Source organism: Drosophila yakuba, chromosome 2R (genome assembly GCF_016746365.2).
Source record: "Drosophila yakuba strain Tai18E2 chromosome 2R, Prin_Dyak_Tai18E2_2.1, whole genome shotgun sequence".
Lineage (NCBI taxonomy): Eukaryota > Metazoa > Arthropoda > Insecta > Diptera > Drosophilidae > Drosophila > Drosophila yakuba.
In genome coordinates this window covers 16401375-16415688 of record NC_052528.2, presented here as the reverse complement: position 1 = coordinate 16415688, position 14314 = coordinate 16401375, and the positions used below count along the sequence as shown (strand labels likewise).

The 14314-nt window shown below is 43.1% G+C and overlaps 2 protein-coding genes across 26 annotated transcripts in view; one reads left to right on the top strand and one right to left on the bottom strand.

Moving 5' to 3' along the window:
* The window catches only part of LOC6530918 (heterogeneous nuclear ribonucleoprotein L), a 108568-nt gene that overhangs the window by 16187 nt on the left and 78067 nt on the right, over positions 1 to 14314 (bottom strand). For 9 of the 24 annotated variants that reach the window (XM_039372662.2, XM_043206941.1, XM_039372661.2 and 6 more), the window contains one exon: positions 6796 to 6843. The exons of 12 other annotated variants lie outside the window; for them this stretch is intronic. In XM_039372662.2, coding sequence (XP_039228596.1) covers positions 6796 to 6843 — 48 coding nt within the window. Of the gene's footprint in view, positions 1 to 6795; positions 6844 to 7227; positions 7999 to 14314 lie in introns of those variants that run through there. 3 more of the 24 variants (XM_039372678.2, XM_015197277.3, XM_015197267.3) reach the window with 2 other exon arrangements.
* On the top strand, positions 12761 to 13492 carry LOC6530921. 2 transcript variants are annotated; one of them, XM_002091728.3, is made up of 2 exons: positions 12761 to 12867; positions 12920 to 13492. In XM_002091728.3, exons 1-2 carry the CDS (start codon positions 12865 to 12867, stop codon positions 13340 to 13342), a joined length of 426 nt encoding a protein of 141 aa, XP_002091764.2. In that variant the 5' UTR covers positions 12761 to 12864; the 3' UTR covers positions 13343 to 13492. The 2 variants fall into 2 exon arrangements, with proteins under 2 accessions (XP_002091764.2, XP_015051816.1); XM_015196330.2 differs by having other exon boundaries at positions 12818 to 12867; positions 12917 to 13492.

The window sequence follows — 14314 nt, the reverse complement described above, 5'->3', positions numbered from 1 at the left end:
AGAACCAGTTGGTGTTTGTGCGAAAAATTCTGCCATTTTTATGTTGGCAGTCTACTGCTTTTTTTCGCGAGTCCAATGCAAACAACACAAATTGATGCAATTTTTCACAAGCCCTTAATCCGTTTGAATTTACGTGCGAATTTTAAAGCGATTCGCCACCCCAAGGAAAACTTGGCCTAGGCACGTTTCAATACACCAAAACTTGGCCCCATAAGTAAATAATCCAATGCCAATGGAACCTCGGGCAGTTTGGTTAAGGAAAATGTTTGGGTTTCTATTGATGCCTCCCCCAGTCAATAACAATTCCGAATAAACCAAGGCCCAAGCCGAAAACATAGTTATTCATTTCAAGTGCGGGAGCCGCCCGCTGGTTGGGCTTTAATTGAAATTCACCGCCTTGGCTGATTTGCTGTAACACGGGGCGTATGCGTGACGCCAGCCAAGCGAAATTGCCAGCCCCAGCTTCCGTTGTTTTGCCTTTGGGGAGGTGAGGGAAGGGCAGTGGGCCAAGAAAAGAAAATCACGCCCACGGCTGGACGAAGAAGAGAAGGACTACCATCACTACGTCGTCGTAGTCGGAAAAGCGTGCCTAAAATGTTTAAGCATTTGGGGAGAATTGTTGCATGCAATTGCTGGAAAATGTTTCACACGCAAGGCGTCGAAAAGGTGGAGGCGGCGCGTAGGTGTGTAGCACTGAGCAGGTGTAAATTTTCACCGCGCACAAATTATTTTAGATTATGTGTTCGTCGTGCAGTCGGAAGTTGGAGTTTAGTTTCGTTTTTACGAAGTATTTGGTGTGAATAGTTGTGTGCGCGCGCCAACTAACCGCAGTCATTTGCATACAGAAACGTAGCCATGTGGATTACGTATACGACACGTGTGTCGCGATTAAGTGCTTTGTTGGTTTGCAATTAGACAGCCTTCGCTGTCCACTAATATAAATACACGCGCAGCAGTTGGAAATTTAACATTTTGTTGATTCAGCAAAGTATTTAAGTAAGCCTTGCAACAATGCCTTGACAAACAGAACACAAAATAGATGGTGCACAACAAAGAACGCATTTCTTCCTCCAAAACCACAAAGCAAGCTGCACAGAAATCCATTAAAATCCAGCCTCAGTGTGTGTGTGTGTGGGGGTGAAAGTGGGAGAAAGTGGGTGCTGGGCTGTACCGAAAGCTAGGTAAATAAAAAGTACGCATGCAGCCACAGTTCTGTGGGCGGTGACGGGTGGCGCACAAAGTATTTATGCTGCAAATTGTTGCATACTTTGTGTGGCATATTGGCACACTTTGTCAGCAGGCACTGCTGCAACTGGGTATTGGGGATTGGGAGCGATAGATACATTCGGTCCAATGCACAGGGTAATGGCTGGCAAACAAACAACATTCCCCCCCTGTTCACCTTAATTGCAATTTGCTTAAATGTATGCTACAATATATTTTAGCAGCAGTTGCAGCCCTTTCTCCAACCCCACCTTATCTGTCCGGAACGCAGCGTTCAATGATTTTCAATTTGTTAGAGTCAACTTTAGCAGCTCGCTGCGCAACTGTACTGCAAAATATGCCAAGAGTCACCCGTTTATCTTGCAGCATGCACCAAGTGTGCCACGCCCAGTCCAAACGCCCACAACCAACGCCACCCATTTTCTTCCCTGTTTTTCCGACTCGCTCACTCGTGTGACATTAATTTTCCCCCCACGCCACCCCCCATACGACTTGCGCTCACATCTTGCATAAACATTTCCATAAGCAGCTTCAAAATTGAATTTGTTTTCATAAGCAAAACTATTATGTTGGCAAAGAGTTGGTCCTGTGTGTGACATGATAGCAGAGCAGCAGCAGCGATGAACCCCCCAGCGGCGAGCTTATAAAAAATAATCGTAATGGTGCAGAGATAGTGGAAAAAAAATGTAGCTGCTACTACTGCCACATGTAAGCTAGCTGATTATGTGACAATGCCCCTGATTGGTTTTTAATGTTTCCAAAAAAAAAACTGGTGCTCCACTTTCCTTCTCTCGTGAGCTGGAGCAGTGCAGTAGTTAAGCCTTTAACTGAATATAAAAGTCAGCGGGAAATGCCAATGCTTATCAAAAGGAAATCAAATGGCACGGAGACAACGCGACCCACGGCAATGAGCCAATTTATGCGATACGCGAGCAGCCATTCCTTTGTGGAAATTAGTCCGATAAGCAAGCCCAAAAGCCACGACGTGGCGGGGAAAAAGGATTGCGCACTTTTTACGACAGCCTTGGAGAGCGGGGAAAATAAATTTGTGCTCGACTCCCGTGAGCTTAATTACGTTTACGGCAGATTTGAATAATACAAACGCATGTAATTGCCGTTTGCTTATGTGCTTTCGCCACCACTCTCTTCTAACAAACAAGACAACAGACAAACAAAACAACAAACAACAGCGGCCAAATACGACATAATTAGAGGCACAATGCTTATAAGGATTTATAATATAATTCATGATCACACGAGCATGGGAGGGGTGGTTCCAGTCGCCATATGTGGCTGTTTGCTTAGCAAATTGGCACCGCTTGGCCTTTAGTTTGGTCTTTGCTTTCGGATTTGGCCAGGATGAGAGTGAGAATGAGCAGCAGGGACGAGCTCCTTCGATGGCTTCGCTTGCGTCGCCTTCGTCGCCTAATTATCGCATTGGTAAACATTTGACCACCCCCGATGCCTTAATGGCATGCAAACACACATATGCAATCAGTATCCGCACAGCCACGCCCACTCAATTGCCAATGGCCAGGCAAACCAAAGCAAACGCCCACTTATCGGCTGAAGAGTTCTTGACCAGCCCTCCTCTCGAATTACTCAATTCGGTGGACGATGCAGTTTGGTCGGTCAAGAGTGCAAAAATAAAATGTTGAGTGGGTTCTCAATGCGATATAAGCCGGCTCGAGAGGGGTACTACAACTTTAGTGGCCACCCTCGTCGTTGCAAAGACGCTTGTTTGTTGTGCTTGATGTATTGACTTTGTGGGTGACTTTTTTGGGTGGTGGCATAAAAGCAATAGCCCCCGCCCACTTTCAATCAAACTCCGTTGCATGCGACACTTTGAAGCGTTTTCCCAGTTAATGGAGCTCCGTGTGTAAATATACTCTGCACATTTATGATATTCATATAAAATCTATATGTATATACACTTGTACCCCAAACTATGAAAAATTCTCTTTTTGCATTGCGCAGCCACGCTCTTATAACAAACTTAGTTTGCGCTTTGATAAAGTTTTTCCCGCCTTTATCATGCAGACGAAAAGCGAAAATCGATAATGCCATAAAAAATATAACAAACAATAAGGAAAAAAAGTGCCGGGCAACTATGGCAAAGTGCGATTTGCGTTGTGCAGCTGGGGGGACAATTTCGATATTGTAATTTGGAAAATTGCACGATTCTCTAAGCGGCAGGATGGATAGAGGGCAAAAACTGCAAAGAGGCAAACGCATTAGCAAAATGTCCAATTAATTGCTTTAGAAAATTACACCAAAAGTATACGAGCAGCACGGCTGACAAAAAGCTGCCAGCGTTTTTTTTTTGTTCTTCCCTCTTTTTCTCATCAAGACTGGCCAGATGCTAAATTAATTACAAATTATTAAGGGTACAGCAAAAAGCAGGAAAAAGAAACAAAAAGCGAGTTGGAGCAGCCGTGTCCTGCATAAATTAGGCAGCAAAATGGTGGCTTTCTTTCTTTTTGGTTCATGAAACTGCAAAGTGTTCATATTAAAGAAAATCATTAGGCATATTAAGTGGCAATATGCCGATGCTACCTTTTTGGCAGCCCAATTTAAATGCAAATATTCAGTAGTAGCAATAAAAAGGAGCCACAAACGAATCAATTGCAAAAGTAATCAAAACGGCAAACAATAAAGCCTTCAATAATACCGCCGGACGCTGATGAATGGCCGGCATTAAGGCATTAAGAATTGCCATCGAACTGCTGAAGGGAAATTTAAAACTCGCAGCACTTCCGGGATATATTTCTCCATACTACTATAGCGGCCAGTCGTCGCAGTCATCAATCACTGCCTTTTGATTGAAGATAATCGACGCAATATTGCGTGGCGAGGCAAAGTTTCCATATCCTCCCCACACCAAAGCCAGTCAGCCACCCAGAATTTTGGCTCAATAGTTTCCTTGTGGAAGGACTGTGCTGTCCATTAGCGCTCGTTAGTGGGGCAGATGTTGCAGGAGGGACAGCGAAGAAGGAACGAAAGTTCAGCCAGGCGACGACAGCGACATTGTCCTTGTTCGACACGCCACCTAGCGACAGCTAGCGGCAACATCCAACTCATCGCTAGCTGCGTGCGCCGCTGTTGACAACAATTTGATTGATCGTCTTTGATTGATGGATGTGGATGTGCCTTGTGCCACGGCGGCTGCCTCAGCAGCAGCAGCAGCAGCAGTAGCTACTGTACCAGCGACTTTAAAAATCCATTTGCAACTTTTATTGATGCCCAACATAGATTTAATTATGCCCATCGTTTCAGCGCCCACAAACGCTTTTTTCGAAACTCTCTCTCTGGTCTGCCAATTCGGTGACCGCAACATGACACAATTTGTCATTTTCAATTTATTGAATTACCATAAAATGCGAGCGACACAATTTATATTTTTCGGACATGCGGGCTGCGGTTGTCGTTTATTGTTGTACTATACATGTTGCGCTGCTGCTGTTTTTGTCTGAATGATCTTTCCTGCCCACCAGCGAAATTATTGGATTTTCCTATGAATTTATTGTGGCAAGATGTCTCTTTACTTTTTTTTTCCCCCACCACAAGATTTACGGCCTGTCAGGCGAGGAAGTTTGTGCGTGGAGTTAAAAGGGAAAACAGAAAGTTAATTTAATTAATTTTAGCTGCCGCAAAACACAATTACTAAGCCCAAAGTTTTTCGAGGAAGAACTGCATTAGGCGGAGAGCAAATATTGGGCCACAACGAAAGGAAACCAAACAAAAAGGCAACGAAATGCGCTGTCAATCAGCAGAAGTAAGCCACAACAATCGGGCCAAAAAAGGCAAATAAAAAGCCACCCACTTCATGGCAATAATGCCAGCAAATTAAGCCACTACAAATATACACACATACGACCAAAAAAGCGGAGATATGTGTATGTATGATTGTACAGATGCCGAAGTTTTTTGCTTAGGGTAGAAAGATAAACAAACAAGTCAAGTTTGCTTTCGTTGGCAACCTGGCAACCCCGACTAACGACGAGAGCCTCGACAACCCTGGCTTATCCTGCGAATATGCGAATTTTCCCAGTGCCATTTTGAATGAGTATGCAAATACTCGGTGGCATATTAACTAAGTGATTGGCGGAGGGGACGGATGTGCGTTTAATGAACGCCCACATAAATCTTCGAGTGACTCGGTCGCCGCTAAGCCCATGGAAAACGTTCTTAGGGGGAAATCTTCTTCAGAAGGCAACCACCATAAACATGTCAGCCAAAGGCGCACGCACACAAACACTCACGTGCCATTGGTATTTTTATGTATTTTTAAGTGTTTTTCGGCCGCTTTCCACCTGCACACACACACCCACACACACACTTAAAAGTAAAATGCGACATCTGCCGCAGAAATTGCGATGGTGGTGGTGCGTACAGAGTGGGCGTGGCACCGCTCGTATTGGACAGACTCGCGAAAGCGGAACATTTAAAAATATAAATATAACGACGAGAGCAGGAAAAACTAAGGCGGAGAGACCGAGCGATTCACCGACCGATCCGCTTGCGAATGTAAGAAGCGCACATTTTATTTTAGCCACTTTGAAATATATTTTTAGCCAGGCTGTGCTGCTTTGCCACCCGCAACCGCCGACGTTTGCATGCAATTAAAATTAATTTATTTGGCAATTATTGGCCATTGAAAGCATTTATTTTAATTATGGTGCAAATTTGTTTCGGCTTCTTGGTCTTTCGCTGTGTCGTTGCCGGCAATTTCATATTTTTATGACACCAGCCGATGGCTTGGGTGGCTCTTGCTGGTACTAAGATAATGAGCCATTATAATTGACTTGCACCTTTCCCCACCACAAAATCCCGTAGGCCCTTACACTCCTTTAGGCGGCTATGAATGAAAATTGCGTGCATTGAAAATTATGCAAATGGCCAAAACAATGCGAGAAATTAGAATAAGTAAACGAGCTTCAGGAAAAATCGTGAAAATCTTGGGACGACGCGGGGGCAAACAGCAGCGTCATCATTATAGAAATGTTAATGGAGCCCGCTATAAACAGAAGAAAAGCGTCGAGAAAATGCAATTGAAAATTCATGCAAGACAAAATATGCAAATTGCACTTTTCTAACCAGCAGGAAACTGGTATAAAAACCAAATCGATACGATCCGAACGAAACGGAACAGAAGCGAAATTGATTAATGGCAAAAAAATAAATTTCGCATAGAGATGCAAATTCGGCGCTGGCATCTTTTGATCTTTATATTTCCCTGCCCAGATGCATTGTTTTATTTTGTAATTGAACTTCTACCCAAGCCCCTTCTTCCACCATCAATTGGAAATTAATTTCGCCGTTTACATTTCATCGCGAAATCCCCGCGCCCCACCCCCGTAGCTCTTCAACGTTTTGGCCCCAGGACGATTGATTGATTGATTCGATCTGCAAATGTTGATGTTGATGTAGGCGTATGTGTGTGTTTGTTTGCGATGTGTTTGTGTGTGTGTGTGTGTGTGAGATGAGTGTGATGTGCGTGTGTGTGAGATGAGTGTGATGTGCGTGTGTGTGTGTGTGTTTGAAATGTGCTCTAGTTTCAAATGTACTTACGGCTCTCAAGCATAACAACATTTTCGGGTATAGAAAACAGCGACTTACCTGAAAAGACAAAAGAAAATAAATGCGTTAATGATTTATGCAATCGTTGAAAATGGCACAATATATATATATATAAATATATATGGTATATTTAAATTCAAACAGTGAGTGAGTAGTACAAGAATTCAATTTGAATAATTCATCTGTATTGAACAGCGTTTAGCGACAAATGTTGTAAGGTTTGGGGAAAGGGATTCATACGAATTATTTTTGCTAGGCAACAACACCAAAGGGTTTCCACATTGATACAAATAGAAACCATTTTTTGCAAGTCACACATTTTATGCCTCGTCACTATGATTACCACTACTAATGCAATGTGTTCTGCTTGCAATACATATGTAGGATAATTGAATAGAACATCTGATGAGCCACGTTGCTTACCATTGGTTGGATACAGGCCGGGATTGTAGGAGTTGATGGGCTGGCGCTTGCGGTAGACATTGGGGTTGCCACCGAGTCCGCCCAGGGGACTGCCGCCGCCCGGACTTCCGCCCAACATGGCACCGGCATGGTTCTGCATGTAGTTGTAGTTGCTCTTGTTGCCACCAAACTTGCGCGGCTGCGAAACAACAGCGGTATGGAGCAGCTGGCCATGTTGCACGGACTGCATCGATTGCACCGACTGCACCGTTTGCTGTTGCACCGATTGGGGCGCCAACTGCTGCGGCGGCGGTGCCTGCCACAAAAAGGCATTGGCATTGGCGTTCAGGTTATTCATGCTGCACAGCAACTCGATTCAATATACGTTTGCTTTAAGGCCACAAAAATCAGTACCACACGATTGGGCAGTGAGAAAATGATTTGAAAAGATTCAAAATGCGCTAATATGCCGGGGCAGCAAAAAACTCGAACGAGTTAACACACGAAGCAATATTAAGAATTGTCGGTAACACGGTAAAAGTTAACACTGTTCAATGTAACACACAACTCAAATTTTATGGTGAGAGTTTTTTTTGTGATTTTTTTATTTTATATATTTGTGGTATCAGTATTCCTAGGTGTACTTTACGGTAAGACGTCCCACAGACGAATGACCAACTGGGCCTGGAATTTGACAATTGTTAACTCAAAGGCCTACTCGAGAAGTTTTTCTGATGGAGAGACTACTTTGCGAAAAATTTTTATTGGGCTGTCCAAACATATCGATATGTAGGTATTAGCTTTCACAGCCATAACTATCGCATTGGTTAACACTTTTTTTCAGTGTTTTGCATTTAAGTGGCAACTTTAAAAGCCTTTTCCAGCACTTATTTTGGGTCTTCTCTAAAGAAATTCAAAATGAAAGCCATACAAGGCGCCAGAAGCAAAACCATTAAAAAAGTCGTTAGTTTTTAAACAATGCACAGCTAATTTATTTCATATAACTGTGCATACTGATTAATTAAGTTTAGTTCAACAGTCCCTAAAAAAAGCCGCAAATAAATACGAAAAGTTCCCTAAAAATTTATGGATTCATATGAGGAGACAGAAGGAGCTAATGTGAAACGCAGATGACGAAATCAAATCAAGTTTCCAAGTAAAGAGCCACATTTGCAGTTTTTAAACAAAAGATACTTTGTCAGCGCAGCACAGTTGCCGGGCGAGAAAGAAATATGGCACATGACAAAGCAAATGTGCCGCTGCCAAAAAGCCGTGGCAGCCACGCCCCCATTGCCCTGCCGCCCCCCGTGCCACACCCATAAGCGCGTAGAAGTGAAGGAGTGGACTTGCAGAACGACGTGCCACGATCCACGGAATGTGTGAGTGCGGAACGTGGCCATTGTGGCAAGTGCCAAAAAATGCCACACGAATGAGAAGTCCATTTTCGGCACAGGGGCGGCAGTAGGAAAATTTGCAAGGGGGCTACTGCCACTGCTATTGCTACTGCTTCTGCACTTGCTGCAAGCATTTGCACAGCCAAAACAAAGGCGGAAAAACTTTAACCGCAAAAGTTTTTATTTTATTTACTCGTTTCCTTGCCTGCCTGCAAATCCGCAGCAGGTGAAACTACTCCTTTGGTGCGTAGCCAGAAAAACATCAAAGTTACATTAAGTGGTAGCAACGCTTCAAGCCCAAAAAAACCCTTTAATTGTATGCGAAAATAAACTGAAAACAATGCAGAACGAAATAAGAAATGTGGCTTTTAAAATGCATTCACTTTAAATGTGCACTAGAATTTGTTGAATACATTTTCGGTTGCATTTATTAACTGTATTTATTCGGGGAATAGCAACATGCCATTAAAACAACATGGTACTGAAAACACTATTTGCATATTAGTAATATTTACTCTGGAAAAATTATTCACTTGCTTTGTTATTTCGGTGACCAAATAAGGTGTTTTTCCTTAGCATCTCTGAGATTGAAAGGTGTTAGCAATTCTACGTAAGCTGTTTGCGCTGTCAGTCCGATTTCGATTCGGCTCAATTATTGCCACGGTTTTGGCCAATTAAAGTCAGTCACTGTGCACTTCAATTGGAGCCACTCCATCAGGGTGGAGGACTGAAATCCTGTCGGGCAAAATGAGAATCTCAATATGGCATGCCTAATGAGGACTGAAATGCATTTCATTATGCCAGCGACGACAAATGCATGGCCCCGAACTTCAGAGCGGCACTTTGCTTAGCCTTAGCCCTTCACCTCCACACTTTAGCCCCTACTTTAACCCCTCTTGACCCGATTTTCACCTCCTGGCCCCTGGACACACCGAGTGCGTTAATTGCTCTGGCACAGCCATTTGGATGGCATGGCTGACGACAGGTGGACAAGACAGCACAGGACAGGTGCTTTCAAAAGGCTGGAGAGAGTCCTGTAAAGGCAGGAGCATCAAAAAGGCTTGGAACTAAAGTGTTTTGGGTTCCGGACACACACACACACATATACGGCTTACTGAATTATGCAGGCCGGCCATAGATCTTCTACGAGCCATTAGGCTGTACGAATGAATCTGTAAACGTGAACGTAAACGTATCTCCTGGCCCAGATCTCATTCGAGCCACATTTGTGCTGCTCAATCACCGAATTCCTTCGATTGCCAAAAATAACCCACAACAATGGCACGACCACACAGCCAAGACATTTTTAATGAAGTGTATCTAATATAGAAATTAATTAAACAAAACTGCAAACGACAGCGGAGCAGCAGAGCAGGCATATTTACATGGCTCGGGTGTGGATTGCAAGACATTTGCCACATGCCATCGGCCATGGTCACCCCATGGGATCACAAACAAAAATTACAAAAAAAAGCGAGGAAAAAAGGAAGAAAAATCGTGGAAAACCATGAGGAGCAGGGGCTGTTCATCATTGCCTTCACAGGTGACAGCACAAGTTCAACGTGTTGAGTGAAAACAGCAACTCAGCTGCTGAATTTCCCGAGTCTCGGGGTTCATTCATTATGCTTATTAGATTTGCATGTGTCTATTGTTAAATTCTGGCACATTCATAGGATGCGAAACGCAAACAAGACAGACGAAATTATTAGAGGCTGCGTTTAAATTTAATTACATTAAAATGTCTTCAGGAATTTGGGTTTCGTGTATTTGTTCTATTTCAAATACGCTCTGTGTCTTTCAAGTATTTCGTAATTGCTAAATTCCAAGTCGAAAGGCAGTTGGACTATGTCCGAAGTTGGCAAGGAGCTTGTGTATAGGACTTTATGGTAATATAATTTAATATACATTTAATATGCTATATAAAATATTATTTAAAGCTACTACAAATACTTTTCCCTTTTGCGTTTTAAAACAGAGATTTTATTTTGGTAATATAATAGAAAACTGTATTTTCTTTTAAAACCAGTTACAAGTTCAATCCAATAACTTTTTATACGACACTCGATTTTAAGAACGCAATCGTTTTGAGTTTCCCCAGCGCCCTCCCATCACTTAAACAATTTCCGCAGACTGCCACGGTCGTAACAACAAAATTTCACTTTTCCTTGTGATATGTGACACTTATGGCCAGGCAGTTTTAAGCCAAAGCTGCAGTTTTACCTGCGCAGATAACGCCAAAAGTGTGTGAAAGTTGGCAAAGAGTTTGTCATGCAATTAGAGCAACATGCGACGACATGGACGAAGACAGCTCTGGGAAACTCACACTCCGCTTGGGAATGCGTTTTCCGCTCGCCATGACTTCCAGCTGGAAAATCAAGTTTTCCCATCTCGCCATTGAAGTGGCGTACTCTGTAGTGTCCATGGCCAGGAAATATAGCTGCAAAGCTGGCGGCCAAAAGTGGTTTTCACCAATTGAACTCGTTCGTTGTATCTTTGGCGAGCTGGTGGCTCGCCTGCCGTTGCCAAAGCAAATCGAACGGAATCGAACGAAATCGAACGAAATCGAAATGAAAATCACTTTGGGAATGTGCGTTGCCACGGAGCCATTGAACCGAGCTCAACAGGAGCCATTGGCCATTGGCCGTTCCCCATCTCCATCGCCATCGCCATTGCCATCTCCATTGCCATCGACATCATCATGGTCGTCATAGTGGCAGTTATGTAAGCTGGGAAACCCGTTCAGGGATTCGATGCACTGCGACGTTTATTTGTTTGTTTTCTATTGCAAAATGGCAAAATAGCGCAAATAGAAATATGCGTAAGTGGGTATACATTGTTGCGGCGAAAGTTGACCGTTTGATGGCTCTTGGCCATAAACGCTGCTCTCGATGCCATAAAAAACTGGAGCGATTGAGCCAATGGAAGTGGAAGTTGAAAATGGAAGGATGTGTTTCGCTGCAAGGGAAGTAAATAATGCGGTGAAACGAAATTGGTGAAATGGGAAATGGTATATTGCGGACACAAGTGGAGCTTGAACAAAAGATGGAAATTCAATTTGCCAAACACTCCCTGGCCACAAAAACCAGGAAATTCAAAACAAGATCCTCCGTTTTGCGCAACAAAGCAAACAAATAATGAGAAAATTCAATCAGTTTAAAATACCGCAGAATATCTGAACTAATTCGCAAATAAATGTACGTGCTTAATCTAATAAGCAGCGAACATTAATCCGTGCATAAATATTCTGGCCGTCATCCATCTGTCACTGCAAATTAATGGATTAATTGCTGACCACAGGCTAAAATGTGATATATATTCGCAAAATATATATGTATATATGCTTTGGGATCTTACAGATTTTAATGCGTCGTTAAAGAGTCGTAAACGTATGCTAAATCTCATTTTTATGAGGAAAAAGATAGATAATATTCGCTATGCAAAAAAGGGGTTTCTTTAAATGTATAGCTTATATTTTATTTTTATTTATTTAATTTATTTTTCTTACTGTGTATATTTGGATAGTTGTATAGATCACACATCGATTTAAGTGCCCGAATATTTTTCAAGCGCCTAAAGCAAACAAATACCCGAATAAACAAGCGGACATTCTGATGAAGAGACCGGTGGGCGGTCCACTCCCCCGTCGCCTCTTGCATAATGCGGAAAATTTATTTTCCCACACCGAATCGAAATCCGAATTGAACAATTTCATTGAAAACAGGCGCACGCAGAAACTATCAGCAACTGAGCGTCATATATAAAGCTCGTGGAAAATTGTAAACACCGCAGACGGCTAAAGGAAAATAGCAATTTTTTGCGCACTCCATGGGGCTCAGTGGAAATTTGATTTTCGCGTCTCATTTATGAGGTAAATCCAAACCAATTTTAACGCAGTGCAGGCGCGTGAGAACACAGAATCTGTTTCCATTAATCGCTTCCCATTCGAATTGCATTTCTCGCGTGCCTCTGTTCTATTTGTTTGCCATTGGCGCTATTGATAAATACGCATTTTGACCAAGCAAGGTCAATGTCGGCACAGCTAATAGCCCATTGCAGCTAATAAGATGTATTAAAATACTGGAAATTCAAGCGAAGAGCGGGTTACTCGCTTACATAACATTTTGTGAGCAGAAACGCATGACTCCTGATTTGAAGCATTCTAATTCCGATTTTCCGGCTGATTACCAATGCATTTAGCTTGTAACTTTTCGGTTTATTCATTTGTAGCACAATCTTTTCGGAGTGTAGAATAAACTTTTAAATAATGGTAGGATGATCATTGAAAACTTCAAATACATTTTAATTCCATTTCCCAGCAGAAACCTCTGTTCGTTTTGTCTTTTGTATTGCTTTTTGGCGTTGCCCTGGGAGCTGAAGGCGAATTGACCGAAATGTGCCAACCACAATTAAACAGGCGAGACCTATTCGACTTGGCGGTTTTGGCCGGCATAAAGGTGCTCGTGCGGCAGATTGAGAGCTTCAACGAGGACTCGCCGATGTCCTCCAGCCTGGTGGTTCACATCACGACTATCGTCTCCAAGTATCTGCTGTCCGGCAGGAGCATTAGGTTCATCATTCGGCTGCTGTATGTGGCATGTCGCCTGAACAAACCGCTGCCAAGTGAAACGAAAGCACAAGCTGCAGTCAGCACAGCTTTCTTGTGCCTGTTGGAGTTGGGCAAAGAGAAGTGCTATTCATACATGGAAAAGGAGGAAGGAGACTTCTCTGTGGAGATTCCCTGAACAATTGAATTAATACGCGTCTACCTTCTTTGAATCCTTGATTCCTTGAAAGTCTTTTGAATCAATTGAAATTCTTAAAAATGTATATTGATTCTAGATTTTAAGCAATCGTTTTGTGCATGTTATAATCAAACGTTTTATAAAACAGAACCCAGTTCGTTTCGTTGGTGCACTCAGCAAATGAAAATGTGCAATGTGCTGGCTGGATTGTTTTCCTCGTAGCCAAATGGGAACCACAGGCTGCGGGTCGAACAACTGAGGACAAGTTTTGCGTTTATTAAAATCGGCAGCACATGGAATCGGAATGGAGAAATGCAGAGAGAACAAGGGGGGGGGGATGGTGGGGAAGTGGGGGCTCTATGCTCTGGAGCATTGGAGCCGTGTCACAAAAATATTTCATAAGCTTGCCACCAACGGCGCAATTAAATGTCAAAGCGCAGCGCAGCCATTTTGTTATTTGATTGCCCAGAGGCTGTCGAAGCCAGTGCAATAAATTGTGGCAGCCTGCTGGGAGTGTTGCAAGTGCATTGCTGTGCCGTTGCACAGCATCACCTGCCACCTCACTTTGCCTAAGCAAACTACCAAATGGTACACGAGATAAGCAGATACACGAGATGTACACGAGTTCTCGAGTTCTCAGTGCAAATGCAACGCACATGTGTACCACTCGGCGTATACGCAATAACCATAGATAGGACGAAAGTACGTATACGCCTCGACGGCTGGGTAATTATCGCCTTTGCTGGCCAGGGCGGAACAAAAAAGAATGGGGAAACACAGCCCAGTGTCAGCCAATAAATCAAGCATGCGCCATGTTGGACCATGTTGTACCTTGCCAGGCATTGATTTATGCTCGTCCAGATATTTTTCACTCAACTTTTAAGTAACTTTTATTATGACAAACGCGTTGGCATCTGACGCTCTGCTTTGCGTCCTGATTTTCTCCAAATATCGAAGCTCATCCTGGCTCGC